Source organism: Bactrocera oleae, chromosome 4, assembly GCF_042242935.1.
Source record: "Bactrocera oleae isolate idBacOlea1 chromosome 4, idBacOlea1, whole genome shotgun sequence".
Lineage (NCBI taxonomy): Eukaryota > Metazoa > Arthropoda > Insecta > Diptera > Tephritidae > Bactrocera > Bactrocera oleae.
The window spans coordinates 791,925-817,216 of record NC_091538.1 but is presented as its reverse complement, the minus strand read 5'-3'; the positions used below and the strand labels follow the sequence as shown (position 1 = coordinate 817,216).

At 40.6% G+C, this 25,292-nt stretch overlaps 2 protein-coding genes across 12 annotated transcripts in view; one reads left to right on the top strand and one right to left on the bottom strand.

Annotated features, from left to right (window-relative positions):
* The first annotated feature begins 1,926 nt into the window (after positions 1 to 1,926).
* On the top strand, positions 1,927 to 16,931 carry stum (mechanosensory transduction mediator stumble). 2 transcript variants are annotated; one of them, XM_036374436.2, is made up of 11 exons: positions 1,927 to 2,879; positions 2,938 to 3,887; positions 3,956 to 4,534; positions 4,608 to 7,219; positions 7,287 to 7,882; positions 7,949 to 8,154; positions 14,656 to 15,318; positions 15,375 to 15,486; positions 15,545 to 15,671; positions 15,745 to 15,939; positions 16,017 to 16,931. In XM_036374436.2, exons 2-11 carry the CDS (start codon positions 3,037 to 3,039, stop codon positions 16,175 to 16,177), a joined length of 6,102 nt encoding a protein of 2,033 aa, XP_036230329.2. In that variant the 5' UTR covers positions 1,927 to 2,879; positions 2,938 to 3,036; the 3' UTR covers positions 16,178 to 16,931. The 2 variants fall into 2 exon arrangements, with proteins under 2 accessions (XP_036230329.2, XP_036230328.2); XM_036374435.2 differs by having other exon boundaries at positions 7,287 to 8,154.
* Positions 16,932 to 17,420: 489 nt separating this feature from the next.
* Ehbp1 (Eps15 homology domain containing protein-binding protein 1) overlaps positions 17,421 to 25,292 on the bottom strand; it is a 30,133-nt gene continuing 22,261 nt past the window's right edge. For 7 of the 10 annotated variants that reach the window (XM_036374390.2, XM_014236489.3, XM_014236488.3 and 4 more), the window contains exons 6-14: positions 23,583 to 24,585; positions 23,319 to 23,521; positions 22,722 to 23,179; positions 22,276 to 22,371; positions 21,673 to 22,101; positions 20,775 to 21,606; positions 19,586 to 19,682; positions 19,279 to 19,467; positions 17,421 to 19,202 (exon numbers count right to left, since the gene is read on the bottom strand). In XM_036374390.2, coding sequence (XP_036230283.2) covers positions 19,121 to 19,202; positions 19,279 to 19,467; positions 19,586 to 19,682; positions 20,775 to 21,606; positions 21,673 to 22,101; positions 22,276 to 22,371; positions 22,722 to 23,179; positions 23,319 to 23,521; positions 23,583 to 24,585 — 3,389 coding nt within the window. In that variant the 3' untranslated portion in view covers positions 17,421 to 19,120. The remainder of the gene's footprint in view (positions 19,203 to 19,278; positions 19,468 to 19,585; positions 19,683 to 20,774; positions 21,607 to 21,672; positions 22,102 to 22,275; positions 22,372 to 22,721; positions 23,180 to 23,318; positions 23,522 to 23,582; positions 24,586 to 25,292) is intronic. The other 3 variants (XM_070108980.1, XM_070108981.1, XM_070108982.1) reach the window with 3 other exon arrangements.

The following is a 25,292-nucleotide window of genomic DNA, read 5'->3' as shown; positions in this document are numbered from 1 at the left end:
CGAGAGCTGGTTTAAATATTCATTAAAATGATACTTTTTGAAAAAGGATGTGCAATGATGAAATTTTTGTTAAAATAGAGCACTCGTTACTTAAATTGCAACGATACTCTGACGATATATGTGAAAAAGATAAGACAAAGCTGTAAACCATCTTCCTCTCTGGTAATAAGTTCTTTGTGTATCTTCTTAGCTGTCTTTCCCTTTTTAGTAAACAAGAAAATTGTGAAAATTGGTTACTAGTATAATACTTTTATTCAAAGAGATTCTATGAGATTCTCTTCAACATGGCGCATTAAATAATCTTGGTTTCACTGCAAATTATTCAATGTTCATGATTTTAAAAAGCTTCGACTTTGCATCGTTTATCCATAATACATGTATTATCACCGTATTTTTAAAGAGGAGCAGTGACAGTATTTTGCCTCAAAAATTATTATGGCTCAACCACTGGAACACCTGGTTCGAGTTTTCGTTTGTGCCTGAGAGTGTTTGTATGAGTGTGTGTCTTAAAGTCGCAACGGCGCTTCAACAAAAATAACCAGCATTTGCAACCCTGCAACTGTGCAACAGTTTATTTTTGCAACATGATTTATTTGGCTCACTTTCACTTTGCGCCATGCATCCGACACTCACACGGGCATACAAAGGTTTGGTAGCCACAATGCCAACTTATTCTAACAGAGCTTAATTGTGGCTGAGACGATACTTATTTGACATTTTGTTTTTGGCACTTGTGTAGTTGGAAATTTATTTAACAGGAAGTGCATCGAAATGATTACGGAAAATTTGCATTTAATCTGCGAAAACATGTTCGGTGATTTATAGTAACACAAGTGGAAAAGGTTGTAAAAGCAAGGCAGTATCGTTGCGGCGTTCAAGTGCACCGGGAGCCTCATAATTTCCGGCGAAAAACCCCTGCAGACACAATAGTTGCCACCACACCACGTCACTCGTTCAACAGCAAACACACGCCTTGAAACTCCAATTGCGGCTCTCAATGGCATTGTGTTACTTGCAATTCATTGTGAGACACTTACTCGAGCACCTAACCCGTCCTCTTCCGCTCATTTGGGTGCGTAAACCCCTCGGTATATTACCAGGTGTCACAACGGTAATTTACTCAGTCTGCCATTTGGGTCAAAGGACATGCCAAGCAACTGTAGTCATTCAGCATAAAAGCATAAATGCTCTGACCTAGATTCCTTTATTTATTTCTTATCCTTACATCGACAAGACTATGGTGTGTGCTGTGTTTGCAAGAGCTGTTGGAGTAGCCACCAGCGCGACTGCGGCAAAAAGAAGTGCGAATAAGTATAAGTGTGCCATAAAAGCCGCATGAAAACAATAGAAAGAGTAAAAAGCAATGTATACATGTGTGGGGTGAAGGAAGCAGTGCCAGTGTCAGAACACACACACATTTCAATGCACAAAGCAAACAGGAAGTCGAAATCTATATTTAGCGACAGCTTTTCGGTCAAACCAAAGCGCATGTTTTATAAGCGTAACCACCAAATGCGCTGATCAGCGGGGGTATGGCGCCTAAAAGTAGGCTAAACACTTAATAAGCAAAAATCAATGCCAAATTCATTTCAATAATAGTTTTATACTGAAATTAGAGCAGCGAAGAGCTAAATCGCTTGAATAGTCAGCTGAAAATGATGCTTATTTATTTTGCGATTGCTGGCGAGAAAAGCACTAATCAATTTTAATATAAATTATAGATATATAAAAACAAAGACGATTTTGCACTAAATACTTATTTGTTTTCAAGTTTATATATATACAAAACTAAGTACCGGAATGTGTGTTTTAATTACTTACTTGTTGTTTGATAATTTATAATCGCGAGGGCATCTCGTGGCATGTTGTGAAGGCTGCTTTAATTTGCTGCTCTCTTTCACACAGCGATGTCTGAATTCCGACAGCCAGCCACCAACAACGGTAGTATGCACAAGACAAAAAAAAAGAAATTATATCTAAGTGAAATAATGAATGCTTATTTGTGCACATGGTAAACCTGAAACGAAGCGTGAAATTTAAAGATTCGCCTCAGCACACACACACACACACACACACGTGCAACTGCAGCGTTGCTGGCACGTGCAACATGCGATGCATAGTTGCCACAAACGAAGTGAAGCGTCGAAGCAAACAAGTGGCGAACGTCTGCAACACTTACCATTGACACGTCGGTATAGTAAAGTGCCCGGTTCGGTCTTAGCGCTTTGCAATTTTCCCCTCCTGGACTAAAGTATTAAAGCTAAGTAACAGTTGTGGCGCTCTCAGCTGCCCTTTTGTGTCACATGACAGCCATCCGATTTTTAAGTGCGCGTTTCGACAAGAAAGTAGAGAAAAGTGTCTTCCGAGATCTGTGTGAAGAATTGCAATTTATTATTACCCCTCCAGAATTTTTAATCTTCCTCCGCTTATAAAGTTTTTTTAGATGAAAACGTTTGGCGGCCATCAAATCACAAATTAACTTCCGGGACGTTCTTCCATGCACTATAAATGCATCATCCAGTATCGCAGAAGTAATGAAGGGCACTTACACAATCCAATACAAAGTTAATAGATCCTCCATGCAACTCAAAGTGGCTATAAGTGGCTAATCTATGCATATACAAATCTCCAAGTAAAAACCAAATCTCCAATAAAACTTTTTGGTTTTGGTTTGAAGTCTGCGAGCACACATCATGCATGTTTGAAGCCAGACGTTGCAACTGCAAACTCGGACATCCAACACCGAACTTCACATATACCAAGGCGTATCTCAACTTTCTTACACAAATGCAGATTAATGCGGACGTATTTTGTCTTAACGCGACTAAAAAACAACGAGGTCGACCTCTACGCATTGCGAAAGAAGGCTATGTATACAGGTGATAGGTTCAGCTTTACATATTTCTTTCTAAATAACTTTTCTAACTTTACTTGCAGATTAGCAGCGCCATCTCATCTCGGGATTCACACAGGCAAAAGTTTCATTGAAACAGCAGTCGTCCTCTACACCAAGAGCCCCAAACGTTCGATGTTAATATGAATTATAAACCATCATCTTCATCCTCATCCAACAGTCCCCCACACCAATCAACGTATCCACCAAGATCCGCATCCAATTCCTCGTCGAACACCCATAGCACAACAACACACACACCAGCAATCATTCCACTAGACTACAATTATCATACAATGTCACCATCCTCAATATCACAATTTCCCATCGGGCGCATTACATCTGCGGCCACCTCCACCACAAGCGGCGCTTATCATTTGCACACACATTCACGACTTAGCAGTACGCACGCGTCCGGCAGTGCCTCAGTCGATGTTGAGATGGATAATCAGTATAACAGTCTTTTCGGCGATCCTGTTCCACCGCCACCCCCGCCCGATTTTCATACTTCACAATTTAATCCTGTGAGTGTTTTCCATCCAGTGTCATTGGAAATCAGTTCTGGCTCTGAAGAAGACACTACTGACCGTCTAGCTTCGTTAGAAGTTGAAAGGCCCGCACAGACACGCCTTTTTTCTAATGTGCCTTTCAGCTCCGCATTTAGTAGGCGAATGTCTGACAATGCAGCTCCCAGAAACTTCGATGTGCTTCCCACTCCCATGCCGCGTCTTCAACCACCAGATATTCAAATATTACCTAATTCCAGTGGTGATTCAAGCTCTGAAGCACGGGAATCGCCCAATTACACATTACTCGCACCCGACACAACAAATCGCCATCATACAATATATGATGACAGGCAACCGACAGATGTAACCGAAATTGTAGAGTCTTATGAAGTCAGAGATGCAAAAGGTGTCCTCGACTACTCAGAAGCCACACGGCGCGTATCTAATTTTAGTGAAGATTTCAAATCGAATGTTGGAGCACTGAGGTAAACAATATATAATATAAAATTTTGGAATGTTATTGAAAACTTTTTACATACATTTTCTCTTATAGCAACGTTGAAAAGCCACATATGGAAAATTCACCTCCTTCAGTAAGCCAACCGTTTCCTCATCAATTTCCGAACGAACCTTATACAAACAACGAATGGTTTCTGCCAGCAACTCAAGACTACCCTGAATTCAGTAAGATACCAAGACTGCGTCCAAGTTCTAAAAACGTTATGTCGATTAAAAGGGAAGACATGCCAATGCACCAGTCTCCGGTTGCAGCAATGATAAATGACTCGAACGGTTCTAGTAGTGGAGAGGAACGAATGATGGATAGAACACATACTTTAGACAATTCAACGGTACCTTTGACTAGTTTCCAACCACCAGCAAGACCACCCGACCCGTCTCCAACTCTTCTCCGTGAAATTGAAACGGAATTATTGCTCTCTCCTCAAGAGTATTTGCAATACGAGGACGAAAGTCCTATAGTTAGTTCGACTCAAGTGACATCACCTCCTCCAGCTGCTCCACCACCGCCAGATCTACTAACTGCAATGCCAAGCGAAAGTCAGAATTCCATAAAACGCGAAATGTCACCCGTGATATTGCGGAATTCAATAGCCACTGGTGGGGAATTTAGGTATTAAAAATAATAATAATTAGAAAGAAAACTAGACGGAAAACATTTATAATTTTAATTTTGCTTTTTGCAGGGTTGAGCAGACACGCCTTCACAAGAAGACATCATTTACAATTATTTCAGAAAAATCACCACAATCATCATGCACCCATAGTCCGTCATCGCACAGTCAAAAGCAGCGGTCACCGCAAAAAATGTCCGCCATATCGCCAATGAAACCTGTTGCTAAACCACGACAGTATTTGCAACATAAATCCTTATCAGCCTCTCAACTCAAGTTGCCACAGTTGCCACAACAGAAACTTCAAGCTCCCGCCGATGACTCTCCTCGCCCTTCTGTACAATTTAATATGACTGGTCGGCATACGCCAAACATGATGACTCAACGGGGCATATTGCAACATCGTGAGTCACTGTCATCATCGCAAGATATTACACCATCATCCCCTTCAGCGGGACGCAAATCAAAATTGCGTCGCCCTTCAACACTGCCAACATTTGCCAAACAAGCAAATGAATCAAAAATAAAAAGTTGTGAAACTCTACCTTTTATAACCGATCCATACCGTACTGCTATTCCACGCTTCAACCGCTCCGTTACAGATCTACATATAGAGCCAGCAGTATTTCCACCAGGTGCGTTGCCTCGCCCCATTAAACCCAACCCCAACCCCACTCGGAAGCAAAAAGGTCTGCTCCGCATACTAAATGGAAACACTTCGCATTTACCATTGCGTTCAAACTGGGCTAGTATGGAGGACCTACCTCTTGGTAGGCAGCTAAAAACTCCTCTTGCAACACCTACACACATTTTACAGAGTCGTCGACGCTCAAGCTCTACATCGCCTGAACGCCGTAGTTCGACACAAACAGCTTCAGATCGGCGGAGTTCCAATATAAGTTCAGTTACAACATCCGATTTTAGTTTTCGTCGTTCGCCCTTGCCGCTACATCAGCAGCGTAGAAAATCCTCATTTCCATCTACAAGCCCCAAAACTAAACGTCGACAATCTCTAATACAACCAGCAAGCTTGTCTGGTGGCCGAACATCCCGTACAAAAGTTGCTAAGCCTTCTACGCTTTCACCCATCATTGGTACACCGAACAAAGATAGTAGCACACCTCAAAGTCCTGAACAAAATATTGCTGGTTCATTAGCACCGTCAGAGGCATTTTCGGATATGACATCTCGGCGGGATTCACTTTCAAAGATACCTTTGCGCTCTTCGAACTCGCGTCCAATTTCGCGTTCTTCATCGCCATTGAAAGAGTTTATGTCTCAATTGCCAATATCTGATATAAATTCAAGAGGAACATCTAGTCGCACTACTTCTTGTGCAACAGTAAGGACCGATGCTTCTCAATCAGTTTCGCGTAGCAATTCCAGATCGGCATCACGTTCTACTTCTCGTGCATCTACCCATCCAATATCACGAGCAGCGTCACGCGCTAGTACACGACCGAATTCGCGAATGGAAATGGCAAAAGAAATAGCAAACTCCCGATCTAACTCAAGAATGAGCATACTTTCAACAGCTTCAATCACTGGTAACGTTTCCCCTAATTCTGGAAAAAGAAGTACTGAACCTTCACCAGTAACCACTCGGCGGCGAACATCCATATCTGTCAGTCCAGTTTCAAACAGAAAAGTACGTACACGGCGACAGTCACTCAGTCCACCTCACAAAAAGAGATCAGGAAGCCGTGGGAGAGGGAAGAAAATTAGGGAGCGATCTGAGTCGAGGCATAGTTCGCGATCTCGTATACCATTAAGGGATAGTAGTGTAACAAAAGCAAAGCAAACACCGTCAGTGGTGCCGAAAGAGCTAGGCAGCCGTTCACCCTCGAAATCAAAGGGTTCAAAAATGGTACGTCGAACAACGCCAGCGCAAACTCCGTCAAATCAACGAAAAAACCCAAAAAGTGCCAAAAAAGTACCTACTTTGATACATAAACCGGAGTCCAATGTGAAGCGCAAACCATCGTCCGTGGGCAAACTGGAGGCATCTATTAAAAAGCAACCAAGTAATCTTCAAAAACCCGGAAGGGTGAACCTTATACGAGAACCTTCTAATGTACGAAAGAAAGAAACTCCAAAAACTGGTACAGGAAAAAATATACGACGCGAAGGCACGGCTACAACAATAACCACAAAGAAAGCGGCTGTTAATTCTTCTGCAGCTGCTGTGGCTTTGACGGCAAGTGGACTAAAACGCCATGCTACAACAAAAAATTCAATGAAGTTTACTACCAAGAGCAACACAGTAACAACTAAAGGAAAAGGAAACGAGAAGAAAGCGGAAACGACGAAGGGTAATAATGGTGACAATAACGCCGAAATGACAAAGCAAGAAGAAAAAAAGGCTTCTTCGAGCAAAGAAGATGCTAGTAATCTGAAAAGTGTTAGCCCTGTGGGAATCGAAACAACCAAAATAGCTGCAATACCTGTAGGGGTAGCTGCTGTCGCTGCTACTTCTACAAAAGGCGCACCGAACATTAGTTCTGGTAGCACGGGAAGCAGCGGTTCCACCTCAGGTATCAAAAAGCATCCTTCCAATGCATCACTTGTACGCATGGCTTCCCGAATGAGTCTGCTCAGCATGAAGCGCTCCGACAGCAACCTTAGCAAGAAGGCAACGGTCCCGGCGGTTGCTGAGGAGACAACTGATGGGTTGAAAAAAACCGGTTAGTGAGAAATGTATCATTCGTTCCCATTAATTTAAACTAACTAACTCTCTAAATTATTTCTTAGGAAAACCAGGATATTTACAAAAAAGCAACAGTCGTACACAATTGAAGACGCCTGAAGATATGGCTGGTCTACCTGCAGCCATATTAGAGAAATCCCAGAAGACTCTGGAGAATATTCAAAAGACTGTTACAGTGGCGACAGATGAAATTAATAAAACCATTCATGAAAATCTCACCGATCTGAAAAGTCTCGAAAGTGATATGGGTCGGTTTTCAGATAGCGCAGGATCACCCACATCGAGTGTGGCTACCGTTGTGGAAAACAAAATCGGTGGTAAAGCTGGGACTGCTAGTGGTAACGAGAGTGGGTTGGCCGGAGACTCGATCGCACGCACGGTGACCGCTGAGGGATCAACCCCAACAGCGGGCACAAAAAAAATGCCGCACAAAAATGGTAGTAGCGGTGTTAAGGCTGCGACCCCCACACAAAAATCTCCTCTACCCCCAACACAGCCGATCGAGGCAGATGTTTCAGTATTGAACTCGTCCATGCACGCCACAGAGCATGCCACTGTGGCTGCAGCAGCCGCAGCAGCTGCCACAACGGGCGCAATGGCGATGCCACATACGGGCGTCGTAGACGCCACCGTCGAACGGGTTAGTGAACGTGCTTTATCAGTATCAGTTATGCCAGAAGTTGACTGTGACGATGCAAATTTCCAGAATTACACATACAATGGGGACGGTGCAGCGGACAAAACAGTTGATGGAGCAATGTTGGATGATGAAGGTCGTGCGAATGCCGCTGATGCGAGTGGAAACGAACGAAATGGAGTTGGCCGCGATGGTGCCAAAGGAGATGGTGTTACTGACGACGATATAAAACGGCGCTCGCCTGATGGACAGGGCGGCTCAGCGGCGGGCAGTGGGTAAGTAAAATATCAAAATTTTTCACTCCAAAGAAATGGGTTGGGCCATGTAAGGTTGATTTATAAAATTCGCAACCGTCAACAAGGCATTACGAAGCCAATTAGCAAGTGATTTACTACTTTCATGAAGATGTGTCACGTGCATACATATGTATGTTCATGCAAATGTATGCTCGTGTTCAAATCGCGTGCAATACAAATGGCGGCGGTGGCATGTCGCTTTTTGGTATTCGCCGCTAAGCCAGTTTTATTAACTTCACTGTCATATGTGGCCTGCATTTGAATGCCACATGTGGCATATACATGTATATGTATGTATACATGTGACTTTAGAAAAAGCTAAGAATCAATATGTGATATGAATATCCCAAACTTGTATATCACACATATGAACGAAAGATGCAGGTGTCCACTATCAAAATCCCTACCATACTTGAATCAATCGAATTCAACATACACCAAAAAGACTCCCTTTATATTTACACTGACATATGTACATATAGTTTTATGGTATTGCACGATTCATCATATGCGGCTAAATATGGACCGCAGTACCGCGACACATGTAACGCGTTGCTGCAACCTACTAACAATATATGGTACATTGAGCCATACAAACAAGACGACAAACGAAATTAATTGCAAAATTGCATGCATTTTTTTATTTCAAAACTGCATCGGCAATTTCCATAATTAGCCTATAACACATTTTATAAATACTAATTATGTATTGTATGTATGTGTGTGTGTGTGTGCACTTTAAAAGATGCTTGCAGAGAAATTAGTTTGTGGCACGCACTTACTTTTACGCTGAAAATGCTTGCCCCTTACATTTCGAGACATGTACCATACAAAACTCAAAAAACCAGAGTCGTATAATATTAAATATATGAATTCAAGTTCAAATCAAGCCAATATATGTGTACATAATGTCAAGACACCACCGATTTTACTGAACAATTTGATAATAAGAGTCTATGGAGACTAAACTTAACTTTTATACCCTTTTAACGCAAATATTCATTATCAGTATAGATGATTTTTAATTGTTATTGTTATAGGCTATATAAATACAAGCTTAAACGATTTAGTCGATATCAAGATGGGAAGACGCTTTATTACAATCACTTATTCAAGGTGGTGACAACCTCCCACTAAACGCATAGGATCCAAACGAGCAGTTGTAAGACATTTGCCAAGGCTTCACACATACGCTTGCTACGCAACAACGAGGCACACAACACTACCATGTCCATCATGCTCATAATGAATGGCGTTTCCTTTCACAAGTCCCGTCGCCGACACCTTGACACCTGCAATATCGTCGGCAATAAAACTGTTATCCGTGACCATCAGTGTCTGCCACGACACCTTCGGTTAGACGGCAGTTGAAAGGTCACGGATGGTGTAATTTGCAGAAATTCCAAATCACTTCAAATTTTCATAAATAATTTATTAGATATTCGCTCGGGGCTGCAGTACGACTGGCCGAACCACAACACTTACACAAACACACCTACATATATAATATTTTGTCTCTGTAGCATATGCACCAACCTTTTTCATTCAACTCCTGCCGATTATTTCCCCCGACACTGTCATACAAGTATTTATGCACACTTACATGTGAAATATATTCACGTTTATTATTGTAACATTTAGTTGGCGATAAGCGGCTTTTATTGCTTACCACAGCGCTTTCAAGTGTTGTTGTCGTGTAGTGGGAATATAAATGCCGAAGGATACAATATTTATATGTAGGCTTGAGTATTCTTCTTGTACTATGACGAGCACACAAAAGGCGCGTCAGTCTTGTGTCGAGAATTATGAAAACGTGTAATGGAATTTGCATATGAAGTGGCCCAGTGGGCATTATGAAAATTGGAATTCTTGAACTTTGTTCTGACAAAATGACCGCGTTATACTTTGTGGTAGAAAAAAAAGATTAGTTGGGACAGTGAGCATCGCTTAATTGATAATTGCATCCATTGGGCTCTTTAATTCTATTGCCTAGTACGAACATGGAAATGGTAGATCTGTTGTATTGAAAAGCAGCCGAATTTTTCAAGCAAAATAATAAGAACCAGCGTTGATTAGTGAGTTTATTTTAGCACTACTTTCTACCTTACAGTAGTTTACTGTATATTTTCAGATACTTAATTATCAATATAATGAGCTTACACATATAACAGCTTGAAATCATATGTGTGTGTGTGTGTACGTGTGTACCTGTGCACAAGTAATTATTTTCTAGCGTTTTTAAACTGTAACTCATATTCCTCTCGCTTTCATAGCAACTACTTTGCTCTTTTTTAATATATACTAAGTATTTACACATAACGGTAACCAGCACTTGGTGCAAATAATGCAGCCAACGTTGCATGCAACATATTTATAGAAATATGTGTATACCTTGTCACGTTTGCGAACTTCTCTACTGTGGATTGTAGTGTGGCCACTCATAACTAGTTAATAAGTATGTATGTATATCATATATGTAATTGCAATCATGACAGGTTGGTCTCTTGCCCAACTCGCACGTAGTGCAAAGCGGCACCAACGGCCAGGGCCGAAACGCAAAGTTGCTACCAAAAAAGAACAGAATCGACGGGTTCCTCAATCAGCAGTCCATTCGAAAGCAACCGCCTGGCCTCCCTCCCTTTGGACTGCTAGTACGCTGAAGCCGGTACTTCGCTAAGGATATCCGTTCCACGGCATGCCATTTCGTCCTTCGTGTTTATTCAGCGCCGAACATTGGCGCTACAAATATAAGAAAAACAACAACAGCAATAATTAAGTAGTACTCTTGACGATATGTAAATGTATGTAGCTGAGTAAATACATGCTATTGGTGTCGTATTGTAACACAAAATGTGTGAGCGACAAGCAGCAGGGAGGAGGGGGAGCCGTGGGGAAGCTATTGCGAATTAAGTTGAATTGATTTGGAAGTTTCTTGTGGAGCTCCGTAAGCTCAGTCGCCCGAGCTATGAAATTAGTTTAGGCTGGACAATCGCGGCGAACGCGACACGTCACACCACACAACTACCGTTCAACCAAACACACACACATACAAACACACGCTCACAGCTAAGGACCACGAGACCGCTTGTGCTTGTGGCATGAAATTACATTGCGCCAACTGCATTTTAGAATTCAATTCATCACTGCATTCCTAGCTGTGAAGGCGCGCGCAGAATGCTCGAGTGAAAGTTTTCAGAAATTCCTAGTCCGAAAATTCAATCAGTATACCGAACTCGTCCATTATTCACGGAACAATAGAAACCAGTAAGCTGTGAGTGCTAACCTCAAATAATTAACGTAATCGCGTTCGAAAGTGTTTGCAGACACAGTTTCGTGCTAAGTGAAATCGTGATTTTGGTTGGAAAACCCAAAAAGCCTACACCAATTACAAGAGCCCAATTGCCGTACGATGATTCAGAAAAAGGGAAAACGCAAGAATTCGGCAATCTACCACATTGACTTGCCGCAGGACTTTGCCGACGTTGAGAAATACTTCTTCAGGTATTCATTTAATAAGCGCACAATTTAATGACATTTAATAGATTGTGAAGGTATTTCCGAAATCCTTCTGAAAATTGCATGAGAATGCACTGGCTAGAGTGAATGCGTTTTAGTTAACGTTACTATGTAACCGAATAATTAAAAATAATGGGAAATAAATTCGATAAAAAAAAATAAAAATGTTAGGCTTCGCAAAGTAATTTTTTTTTTAATATTTTCGTTCAGGAAAACTATATAGATTACTTTAGAGAAACGTTGCTAGTAAAATATAAACGCAATATTAAACAGCGGTTGTGTATATAAAAGCGTTAATTATCGGTATGTTTCTGTGAAATATACAAACTATATCATTTTCTTTCATACTTAAACTTTTATATGAAAAGTTATCAAAACTTACATACGAAAAAGTCGACAACTCAAACAAACTAGCTAGACATTTTAATGTTTTCCTTTTTTAAAATCGATGTGAATTTATTCAACTTATTATTAATAAAACTTAAACAGCCCATTCTGTGCTGTGAACTGCACCATAGTCAGATGTAGGTAACATCATCTAGTTACATACCCTTAAAATCATGTCTCCGTTCGTTGTATACAATTACCAAGTTTCGCAATTAAAAGGCAGTTAACCGGCCATGACTGGCTTTTCCGTCAATGCTTGTGGGAAATAATTTCCCATACGATTTAAGTGTCGCACCAAAAACACAGTAAGTGCCTGAAAAGTATGCGTGTATGTGCCTGTCTGTTCAGGTCCCGTTGCGACGTGCTGCTATTGACCTTGTCAATACTTTTTAAATTCCACCATTTCAGTAACTTTTCGCACGTTCGCATGTCGTTGTTTCGCTTGGCAGCGCTTGCCTAAGCATAATTTTCGGCTTACTTTTGGTGAGCTGATTTTTGGGTTCAGCCAAAGCGTATTTGGACGTTGGCTCGGGCGGTGGTCGCACACATTTTCAACGCTCGCTTTTTGTGTTGTTAGAAAATGCGTGTGAAGGCAAAAATAAAGAAGTTTGAAATTCTAATTCGTTAAGTTAGTTAGTTTGTATTTGAAACGCATTTTGCGGCAATCCACTGACGTAACTGAAACGCTGCCTTAAGACCTTTAACCGCAAATGGCCTTCACCCGCTAACGAAAAGTGCGTGCTGTGCATCCATATCCGCTCGAATTTAAGAAAAGTGCTCAGTTTTGCCCAACAAGTTCGTGATTCTGATAAAGAATAAAGCAATTGTGAGTGTGGGTGAAGGATCTCAAGTGTTGTTGGTGTGTAGTGTGATAAAACTGCTATACTTATTGTAATGGTTGAGCTGTTTTGGATATGTGCAGGCGAAAATAAATATTATTGCAAGCTATAAAGTATTGCAAGCGCTTTATAAATGTGAATAATGTTGAAAAAATATAATAGTCTGTAATAATAGTTTGGTTCACTCAAATAAAATTATAAGAATTAATTATAGCTACCATCTGCTTCAACTTCTAGTACTTGACTGACTAACGACTGACTACTATTCGGTTTCAGTATGAGCATAAAATGTCCTAAAACCGGCCACGTTTGCTTCGTGATTAGTTGCAATATGTCTCTACAGTTTTTATATGTATAATATGATCGGCTACTAACAATAAATTGTTGCTTTCAAATGAAAACATAAAATATTACTCATACGCAGTGTTTGCTTGTTTTTTGAACAACGGCACGAATTAGTTACTTGCATTTTGCCTAAAAGAAAAATCTAACGGTGAATTTGTAAAATGTAGTAGATGAATCAATAGGGGAAAGAAGTCTAAACTTTTTCGTCGCAAATTCAGAAATTAGAGAGTTTTTCATTGTTAGCAATGAAGAACAATGTATTATATTGTATATACATATGTAGCATATGCAAAATAAGGCAAACTTGTAAGGAAAATAACGTATCGTAACATATGGGCTCAACAAAATGCCAGAAAGTTTACTCTACAAGCATAAGCAATATCAAGGAATATCTGAAGTGAATATAACTTATATTTTTAAGGAATGCAGACTATTGCTTTGGAATATTTAAAAATATTTTGCTTACATATGTAGTACAAGTACATATATGTATGATTACTCCATTCGAAGGGTAGCAGCAAAACTTTTGTTGGTTTATTGCCAACTTCTTTATTTTACACACACGTGCATATGTACGTTTGAGTAAATGCCAGCCTATTCATTTGTATATGTATTGGTATTTCATCTATAAGGTCACTCAAATGGACATTGTAATTATATTGAAGGAAATGTCAGCACTTACAGCACTGCAGCGGAAGCGGATGTACATTACAAACATTTTATGAGTCGCCAATATGGCCCTCACATTGCCTGAATTGGCTTGAGTACCTGTATGCGTGTGTGTGTGTGTATGGCAAACGCTCATATGTATCATACATATTTACAGATGCATACATATATGAGATTGGAGACCTCATGACCCTAATTTACATATGCATTTTGACGAGACTACCAACTGCTGTCTGCAATGAATAAATGCCGCACTCACCATCCTCGAAACGGCAATGCCGTGTTGCCACTAAGAAGCACTATCGCTGCGCCTTTCTTTTGCCGCACTCTCTTAGGTCACTGCCGCGTGAAATGCATATCTTGTGGGTCGATTGGCAGTAGCGGAAGTCGTTCATTAACCGCACCTGTCGCGATAATCATTTATAGGCACGTCGAAGTTTTCTTGTATGTTACCGTTGTTGTCTACGCCAATGCCGCGCGCCGTGCAGGTTGGCGTGTATGTTTCCATGTATACGTATTAAAGACATCTGCATTGTTGTTCTGCTTGTAGTCAATCTATTATATACTGACTTCGCAAATTTCATTGTTCCAATTGCCAATTAATATTACTTTATTCAAAGGATCTTCATGTTTTCGGATTGGACACATCTTGGAATATATTTTTGTTGCAAGCTAATGCACTCTACTCTTATTGTTTTTTTTCATTGGTATTCTCTATTTTCAGCAACGGCAGCCGAGAGTTTCTGAAAGAGCAAGAAGGCCACTTAGGGACACCGACTGGTTGTTGCCGTTGCTGCACGAAGTTTTGTCTTCCATGTCGGCGCCTACGCTGCTCGCGTTGCTGTCGTCGCAAAAAGAGTCTGGTCGGCGATGAAAGCGAGGAGCCAGTACTTTCTGCGACCAGCAGCGTCTCCACCACCAACCTCGAGGTCATCGATGAAGCGCGACATCCATCGGATCACGAAAAAACCAAAACGAGCTGTTGGCAAAAATTGAACTGCTGCAAACGTTGTCGCAAGCAGCCGAAGGTGGCTGCCAGCCACACGAATGAGAGCGCAAAAATGACAGTGGCGACCAAAACGGAATCTGCGATGGCAGCAACAACACCTGCTGCACCCAAGCAGGGCGGGTGTGGATCCTGCTTGAGTAAATTATTTTGTTGTCGACGTGTCAACAAGGTCGATCCCACAACTGGTGATGAGACGGAATTGAAGAAGTGTTGTTTTTGTATACCTTGTCGACGCAAGAAAGCTGGACGTGGCGCTACTATCGCCTCGACAGTTTCACGGACTGGCTCGGTGGCCTGGCAAGATCCGGAAAGTGGTATTGCAGCTAGTGATGCATCTGTTTTGGAAGGTGCCATTTCGCCAGAAATAGAGCGACCACAGTCAGTGATTTAGCCAACAAATTGTGTGTTGTTTACAGCAATTATTCTTCTTTCAGGGGTTGTTGCAAACGCTTTTGGAGCAAACTGCTGTGTTGTCGACGCAAAAAGTTGCCGAAGCCAAGTGAGAGTCGGCGGGCAAGCATGAAGGCTCCACCACCGCCGAGTGAGGTGAATTTGTTCTCCTTTGATATTAACGAAATTATTTTGAAATATAAAATTTTTACAGGACACTCGACGCAAGCTACATGTGGACCTAGTAGAGTATAGCTCGAAAATGAAAGGCGCTATTCCAGTATTGCCGCTCTCTTTAGCCTGGTTTTGCGCAATTTGTAACACCATCTTTCCAGGACTAGGTAAAGTGAATCGAAACGAGAGTATGCACTTACGATTATTTAATACACTCCTCTTCTCTCGTTTCTCTTACAGGCACCTTATTCTCGGGCATTTTTTGCCTTTGCGTTGGAATCCCACGCTTTTCGCAATACGACAGCGCGAAGGCGCGTTTCGGTTCTTTCATAATCAACATAATCGTTTCCGTGGCGCAACTGTTTTGTGTCCTCTTCTGTTTTGTCGGTTGGGGCTGGTCCATCTGGTGGGGCACGATCATGCTGAAATGTGCAAGTGAGTACTGCAAAATACTTGTAACACAAATCATTTTTATTAATTATACATGTGTGCATGTTTGCGCATCCACGTAGGAAAACTAAATAAAATCAAGAAGGTTGAGCGTCTGGAAATGGAGGAGGAGCGTCGCCAAGCAGAGGCAGCAGCCGCAGCTGCAGCAACAGCGGCGCGAGGGGCAACTAATGCCGGTGTTCATACTACGGCGGCGACGGCCACGACCGAGAGCGCAGCTTAAAGACACTTTAGTTTGATATTTAAAACTAAATTGAAGCAGAAAATACTTTGAAATGGACATGAAGTAGTAATTTTGAGGAACATAGATTTTAGTTTGCGTTTTAATGATACTAAAGACTTCCAAAAAACTTCCAAAACGCTAAGAAATGCTAGCAAAGATAAAATCTTCCGAAAAAAACTTCCGTTGGTGAAAAATTGTAACGCACAAAGACTACAGATATCAAGTAATAGCTGCACAGAGTTCTTTACAAAAGCGAGAGAGAGAAGTGACAATATACAAAATCTTGAAAATTAGTGCCTTAATAATTGAATTCATACAGTTTGACACTCAAGAGCTCAGCACCGAGGAATAAAGTTATTTATATTTGCTGTTGAAAGAAATACACAGAATAAGTAGTATTTTCCATATGACACGCAGGCATCAGTTCACAATTTAAATACATAAAATGACCACATTTCACTTCATTAACCAACGAGATGCGGAAATCTCTCTGAAAGGTGCACTTAAAAAGCTTAAATTGCTAAACCGTATACATATCAATATATATTGTATAATCTAAGTACATAATAGAAAATCGTGTGCTTACACATACATATCTTCACCCATATCTGTAGAATAGAGAATTTAAGTTTTTCCTAAATAAATACGTATATATCAATTAATATACAATACATACCACTTAAGAAATTGTGAAGTGCGAATTCCGATTGTAACAAAATAGTTAACTAAATGTAGCTATTATATAATGTAAATAACGAGAATAATAATTTTTAAGTTTTTATATCATTTCTTTAGTTTTAAAAACGAATGAATATATAATAAATAAATGATAAATATTTATAGTATTCACTTTTTGTTTTAATAGAGGTTTCGTTATCATTACACTTTCCTTTTTAATTGTTAAGTAGCGCCTGCGAATAGACTTCGGTTTTTGTACATATCCTGGTTTAAATGATAAAATAGAATGTATTTATCCTACAAATTATGCTCTGCCCTAAACACCACACCAAAGGACTCATAAATTGCCCTCGACAGTCGATAACCGGGACGGACCCGGTTTTTTAACCGGCCAAGGACTATCAACTCGGCACCATTCCTTGAAATTACTACATGAATGTTTTCTGCCGCTACGACAACAACAACGACAATAAATAAATTACTCCGTTCATCTTAACTTTGCTGAACTGCATATTACCGCATAACTTTAGTTCATATTTATAAACAACAAATGCGGTTTTCCATATTCATTTCATTCATATTTATTCATATACATATATTCTTTAGTTGATTATGTTACATTTAAATCATTCATATATTTATGTTTGTATTTTTATATTAATTATATATATCTGACTTACATGTAATACAATTTCTGCTCGTAGGGTCGTTTCTAGTTCAATATTATTATATAAATGTTAATTTCCTAAGTACCCATGTTAAGATTCAACGCCAAGACAGCCTTTCGCGGCAGTTTCTTATGAAAACCAAAGAAACTCGGTAAAAGCAAACTGGCGGCGATGGGGGAGAGTAGTAAAACTGAGTAGTCACCATTTGTTTAAGATAAAAAACTCAACGCAGTAATAAAATTATATTAAAAATAAACTAAAAGTGTTTCAACAAAACTAAATATACAAATACATATAAACTACATTTTATTTCTCATGTTTAATTATAAATAGGTAGGTACAGTTTACAGTTAGGATCACACTAGTCAAATTATAAACTAATTTCATTATTTTTTCATTATTTAAAACATAATTACAACTTAAAAATATTAAAAATAGTTTACAATGGTGCGTTCGGAAAACACACACATACACACATATCTCAACTAAAGCAATTGATAAAGCTAATTTAAGTTGAAGCAATTAAGTTCGCCACCCAAACGAGGCTTTCAATCCAAAACATCAGGTGTGAAATGTTGTAGTGTTTAAATAAAGGCATTGCAAATGAAAATATCGGTGTGAAAATGAGTATCGTTAAACTGTTAAAATAAGTGAGTTGAACAGAAAAATGGCACAATAAGCGCTTGTCAAACGAAAGCTGTGTAAAAAGGATAGTTAACGGTTTACGGTTTATATGCACTATTCGATATTTTTCATTTGTTTAATTTTTTTTGTTTCAGTTGTTGCTTACAAAACTAACGGACGTTTTTCAAATTTGTGTTTGAGTTGCATTTAACATTATACATTTTACACATTCTACATAGAAATTATTTGCTCAAAGTAAAAGTTTCGTTTTTGACGGACATTACTCTCTGAATGAAATATTCGCCAGCGATAAAAAAAAACAGCGCTGAAAAGCGGGAATTGTTTAGATTACAACGCCACATGTTCTAGAATCGTTTCTGTGTTCTAGGCTGGCCTCGTATTTTGTCTTTATGCAACTCGAGTTAAATATTTAGTTAATTTTCTTCTACTTTTCGACAGAATATTACACTGATCAAATCCGTATTTCGTAATTGTCGTCGTTGAATATTTTGTTTCCTGCAAGCGAAGGTATGCGCAGGAAGTTGTGCTTCGGAGGTCACACATTCATCCATACAAATGAATATAATTTAGCGCTGAATATTTGCAATTGCTGGCAATTAAGTTTGTCTATGCCCCATATTTAAGCTATTCAATTATGTTTTGCACAAAAGCGTTCACACCGCTACTTTAATTTAGCAATTAAAATAGTTTACTTCTTTTACTTCATACAAACGACATATGTAAGTAAATACATATTGCAATTGGTTATAGGTAAAGCGAATGTTTACTTAATGGTCGCTGTTGTAGAAAACGCATACGTCAGTTGCATATTGATCGTATTCCAAAATTATCAAACACTAACTACATTTAATTTCACTTTTTCTGTGTCGTTGCGTCATTGTTCGCACCAGCTCTGCCATACAATACTCTCGACTCGGTGCAGCAGCAGTGGACGTAGCATGCCGATGTGCTTTTATTGTATGACGCATTTGTCCTTGTCCCCGCTGATGTCCACTTGCTCCAACTCGCGCGCGATCTCATGGTCGTCCTCGATACTGAAATGTTGAAATGTCAGAGAACACAACGCTGGAAATTCGCTTATACACAACGTTATTATTATCGTTAACTTACGCAATTTCCTGACTATGCAAATGTTGCACCAGCTCATCACGTTTGTCCACAATAGCAACCAGCTCCTCGAGCAGCAGTCGCTCCTTTTCACGCTGTGCTTCCGTTTTTCGCCAATCTTCCACGGACTGCGCGGCGCGCAGCTCCTGATTTAGAAGCGTGTATTTGCGCTCCAAATCACTTTCTTGCTCACTGCGAAAAAAAAGGAGAAATACAGGAGCTTCTCTAGAAAACTTCGCCTAACACTACATAAACTATGGTCTTGCGACCGCTGAATTACTACTTTCCAACCTTATTCGCAAACACTTACAGTATATTGAGCTGCATTTGGCGGCGCAGCAGAGCGTTTTTCTTGTTAACCAGCGTAAACCACTGCGACAACAGTTGCTCCTCCGTCTCATCGGTTTCTGCGCGTGAAGTTAAGAAGAAACTTTAATAAATGGCCACTAGATTAGCACGGCAAATACATAACTGAATCATAAGCATAAGATTTTGAGTCAACATTTAAACAACTACAAAAAGAAATCAAATTTATGCTAATATATATATATTACTGGACTAATGCAACGGAGCTATTGAAAAAATTTACAAAAAGGACTCAGATTTAAACGATTTATGTGATTCAGATTGCGTTAATCGGGTTTTCGCAATTTTTACATCGTAAAAATCTGAATCCAAGAGGTGAGTTTAGTATGTGGTGAGTAGCGCATCAAGAATCAAATATAGCTATGTGTTATAATTTAGCTGGCGCGCGCACTGGTGTGCAGCAGTTCATTTTATTTTGATTATTTTGGCCAATTTAAGTCTTTGGATAAATTTAAATTTGTCTGCACACAAGTTGCGCGGCATGCCACAAACCAACAAGCTTTGCTAGGTCTAATAATTGTACGAATTTTACGAAGTTATGAATTGTGTTAAAAACAGTTAAAATACGAGCATGAGAGTTACGATTAAAATGTTAGAGCATCGGCAGCGCTGCAACCGCTCGCACAAGCGATTAATGCGTTTTATGCAAAAGTAAATGGACGCCAACAGTGTGTTAATTATAGCTTGCAGAAGCGCAACAGCGGCAAAAGTAAGCAAGTAGCGTTTATTCAAATTTGCTTTGCCTAGCAGCGTTTGCGTTACAACTCGCGTTTGCGTGGTTAAGCATTGAAGCTAAGCGAGTCAAATGGTGAAATATGGACAGTGATCGCGGTGAACTTCCAAACAGTTAAATGTCAGCACAACATCCGCAGCGTTGCAGCAAATAGCAGCCCATTAATGTACTTAAATGAAAGAGCGCTCCAGCGCGTTAAAAGTGTATTTTTTGTAAGCGAGTAAGCGTAGCACGCATGCCTATGGCAATTTCACATTTATGTGCGGTCTTGCTTTCCTTTTTGTTGCAATATATTTTGCCGCTTGTAGTAGTGGTTAAGCAGTAATTATAATTGTAACTGTGTTTGTAAGAGTAACTACAGGCGTTAAGACGTTAGGCGTAATGCAAAATTATTGTTTACCACCACCGCAGTCGCCACCAGTGCGACAATGGCACTGGGAGCGGCTTCGTGATCGTCTTCGGCCGCTAGGCGGCTCCTCGGTTCGGCAACGGATTCGCCGCGGTTCATCGTCAATGTCGCCCTCAGCATCACATGGCAAGTGTAAGTGCACCTTTGGCAGATTATCACAGGAGGAATGATTTGAGGAAGCTCTGGTTGTAGTTGTGTTCGTATTGGAGGAGGAGAATATAAAATTGAACGGCGCAAAAGCGTTTGCGAAATTTCGGTTACTTATAAATCTATTGTGCGACTGTTGCGGATGCGCATGATTTCTATGATTCTCATTCGCATCGACAATACATGATTGTGAGCGTGGACGGCTGTGTGGCGTTCGTTGCTGATGTTGATTGGCATGCTCCGTCGTAGGCGCGCGATGGCGGTGTTGATGGCGCCGTTTGCGTCGCCGACGCACTACATTCTCAACATCAGCACCGTTCACCGCTAATGCCGAACGCACATCAGCTGCGCGTACTGACGTCTCCTCATCGCTGGACAAGGATGAGGGTGTCACGGAGCCCGATGATGTGCACGGCGAAGTGTCTTCGCCCGAAGGCGATAATGAAAACTGGCCATCGCTATCCATGTCAAGCAATTTAATACGTATACTATCACCACCACCAATACTATTGCGTATTAATCTAATAAAAGGGTTACGTTGTGAACGATTATTACTTGGATTACCGCCCATGACAGCGCGTAGTTTCTTCTCTAGACAGCTGGCCTTCTGATCGATGGCCTCCTGTTCGCGCTCGAGTGCCTCCAGTTCCGATTCGATGTAGGAGCGTTTGTCGCCCTGCAGAATGAACAACGTATTCTTAAAATAGTACTCAATATTTGAACTCTTACCGATCACACATACCTTCTTGTCGTTCTTTGGTGAAATGCGCTCCATGACGGCATTGAACGACTGCAGAGGACTATTACTACCGCTGTTGTTTGTGCCAATGCTGAAGCGTTCGCTTAATCTATGACTAGGACTCATCAGTTTACTATTACTATTTGTGGTTGTCGAAAGCGTATCCACATCGCGCGGCGGCGTTATCTTCTTCGACGGCGACATCGGCAACTTGGTTGGTGAATTGCTGCCCGTGCTTGGCATACCATAGTCCTCGATGCCATTGGGGATGGGTGAAATGGTGCGCTCGGGTGAGAAGTTCATGCGTTTCAGTTTGGTCGGCGTGGTCGGGCTGTCCAAGTTGCCGCCACCGCTGCCACCGTTCACTGATTTGGTTCGGGTCTCGAGAATGAGGCGACGCGCCTGCTCACGCAAACGTTGCTTACGTTCCTCCTGAAATAGGTCGATATATTAGTAGTATGTCAAAGTACAGAACGAAAGATGAGTGTTTTTTTTTTAATTAAATATCAAACGAGCGAACGAATATGAAGTAAATAAGCTGGCTCGAGCTGATGGCATCTAACTGCGCCGCTGCAAACTGTTATGTTGCGCTCTAGGACTACTTACGTCGTTCTCGCCACGCTCCACGCCATTGGAAACTTTCAGCTTTTCAATCATTAGCTTGGCCTTTTCGCTCATTTCCTTGTGACGTGACAAAATGCGCTGTGGCACATTTAATGCATTTGCAGATTTTTATATACATATTTTTTTTTTGGTTTTTTTGTTGGTGATCAGGCGGGTTGATGAATGTTAAACCGAAAACGATAAGCCAAAAATGATAGCGAAAACGTAAGCGAACAAAATTATGAACGTGCAAAAACAAAGCAAAATTAATTAAAACTAAGTAAATAAACTAACGTAGGAAATATAAGCTTATGTACAAATAATATTGAGTCAATTAAATCTAAAATAAACGCAAATGTAACAAATCGATAAAAACCAACAAAATGAGCGTAACTCTAAGTAAATGTTCTTGTATACTTGTATAATCAATAAATTAGCATATTACTTACATTCGCCGCATTAGGATCCAATGCTGTGGGTGAATGGGGCGCCATCTGTTGTTTATCGGATTGCACCGGATTCGACTCAACAGTCGTAGCACACAAATTTAGGTCGCCATTGGCATCGCCAGCATTGGTGCTTTCCTTACCTTCGGCAGGCGGTGTCTGGTTACCCACTTGGCCATGTTGCGATGCATTGATCGAGTTCTTATCTTTGCTGGGTGAAAGCACCTTGCCCAAAATATTCTTCGAGCCAGAGAGTATTAAGTTCTTTACATCTTTCTTCGCTGTCGGCGATGGCTGTGCGGGCCCCGAGCTAATTTTCGTCTCTACACCGAATATGTCGTCATCTAGTGAGTTCTGGTGCAATAGTTGAGCTTTCAAGTGGCTTAAATTGAGTAGATTCTGCGAGAGGTTGTCCGACTTGTAATTGCCAATCACATAACTCGACTCGTCGGATGTGGGTCCTGGTCAGCAAGTTTAGGTGATAGTGCAGAAAACAATAGCAATTAATTAAAAAAAAGTAAATAAAGAGTGGAAGAATAATAGCATGATTGTTTTGCTTATAAATACTGATCGATTAATTGGAATGTTTTTAGCTTTTACCAATTTGCTCAATTTGCAATTGTTTGCCGGTGAAATGCGCACGCAGCTGATGTAGATACGTCATCACAGCCAATTTATCTGGCACAGCCAGCAAACTCATGTCACGCGGTTCAATCACGCGAGGAATGCCCAACGATTCGGCGACGTCGAAGGCGGAGCGACAATTGCCTACAACGTCGTGTGCGGAGAGTTTTGACATGTCGCTGAAAAGGAAAGCAGGGAGAAGAAATAAAATTGTACAATGGTCAGCGCTTGTACACTCACATTAGGTCGGGTTCAAAGTGGTGAATGATCGCACAGAATGCCATGCCGTTGCGCCAGCTGGTCGTCAAATTAGTCACCTTTACATTTGGATAGTCCTTCGTAACATCCTTGCACCACTCCAGCAAGTCCTGCCCCGGAGTATTCTCTTTTAACACGATCTTCTCCACCGGTTTGGCAGAGCCATTCAGTTGTAAACTGTTATTACTGTTAATGCTGCTCAAATGATTGTTGTTCGTATTGCTGATGCTGGTAGTCGTATTATTGCTTATGCTGCTATTGCTGTTGTTGTCATGCTCGTAGCTCTTCTTTAAATTAAGCGGTGGCAATTCGGCGCGTTTGGACTCACTGCGCACGGGTTTTGGCGGTGGCACGCTACCGCTGCCTGCAGTAACGGACTTTTCCTTCATATTTTCATTATCAGCTGTCTTATTCGGCGTTGAAGCCGACATAGATAGTAATGAGCTGAGTGTTGTAGACTTGCTGTTGCTAATTTTGGCTGATTTCTGTTCAGGTTTGGCATCCATCGGTCTCGCGTCCTCACAGACAGCAACGGCAGCAACGCTGGGCACCACTTTTTTGTTGTCGCCATTTTGCTGCGCAAATGACACGTCAATGTTGTTACTTTTGTTAGTTTGAAAGTTGAGTTCACGACGCGCGCCAGTATCACTCGGCTCGCACGGTTTGCAATCGGTCCCCTTCGCGAAAGTGGCGATTGGAGTGGATGTAATAATTTTGCTCTTTAGGTTGATCGGCAGCACGCTGGCTTCTAAAGACTTGGCAGGTGTCAGTGCAGGTGCCGAACTCTTGGACTCCTGATCAGCGACAGCACTTTCCTTTTTTATTGTATGCTGTTCGGGCTGCGGTTGCGCTTGTGGTTGAGCGGCGCTCGGCGTCTTGAGTAGCTCGTCACTAGTGTCGAATCCAAATTGTTTCTCTGATTCGAATTCAAAATTCAAACGATTATGTTCAGCCAATGGAGTTGGATCTTCGGACAAGGAAGGAACTACGCATACACATACATACGGACATTTACAAACGGTTAACACATTCGTGGTTATGTATGTAGTTCAGGTGTATGGGTGTGTTGGTATAAATGTGTTTCGAATGAGTATATTAATTACAACAAAAAACATAAATTTATATAAAACAAAGTTAGTTTGCACACATTTACATAAATTAATAAATTGTTAGTTGTTATGTAAGTACAGATGCAATGAATGAATGCCAAATGATTTTTGCGAGGAAGTTGATTTGAGAGAAAAACGCGAAACAATTGCAATAAATTTAAGAAACGAGTTAAGAAAGAGAAAGAGAAACGGGTAAGAAAAAATGTACATTCAATTAATTTTGAAAACAGTCAAATTAATTATAATGTTTAAACAATAGACTATCCTGTAAGGAATTATCGACATCCACACATATTTTGAAAATTTAAAATCTCCCATTAATAATAACTGAATCGCTCTCGAAACTCCATATTACGCTTGTCTAAAATACCACTGATCATTTGAAGTATCGAAATACATTTAAATTTATTTAATTTTCGTTCAGGAAGTTTGCTCGAACTATTGGAACCAAAAAATATAATACTTGTCTCTTTTAAAAATAAAAATGCAACGAAATCGGGCCAAATAAAGCTAAAATACTTTCGCTAATGTCAACGTGTTCGGTCAAAAGCACTTCAGTACAAGAAATGAGGGATTTTAAGCA

Excerpts from the sequence above, each read along its gene's own strand:
- stum (XM_036374435.2), top strand. The coding sequence starts at position 3,037 with ATGAATTATAAACCATCATCTTCATCCTCATCCAACAGTCCCCCACAC. Across the intron at positions 8,155-14,655 it reads GGCTCAGCGGCGGGCAGTGG|CAACGGCAGCCGAGAGTTTC; the intron begins GTAAGTAAAATA and ends CTCTATTTTCAG. Across the intron at positions 15,319-15,374 it reads CCAGAAATAGAGCGACCACA|GGGTTGTTGCAAACGCTTTT; the intron begins GTCAGTGATTTA and ends TTCTTCTTTCAG.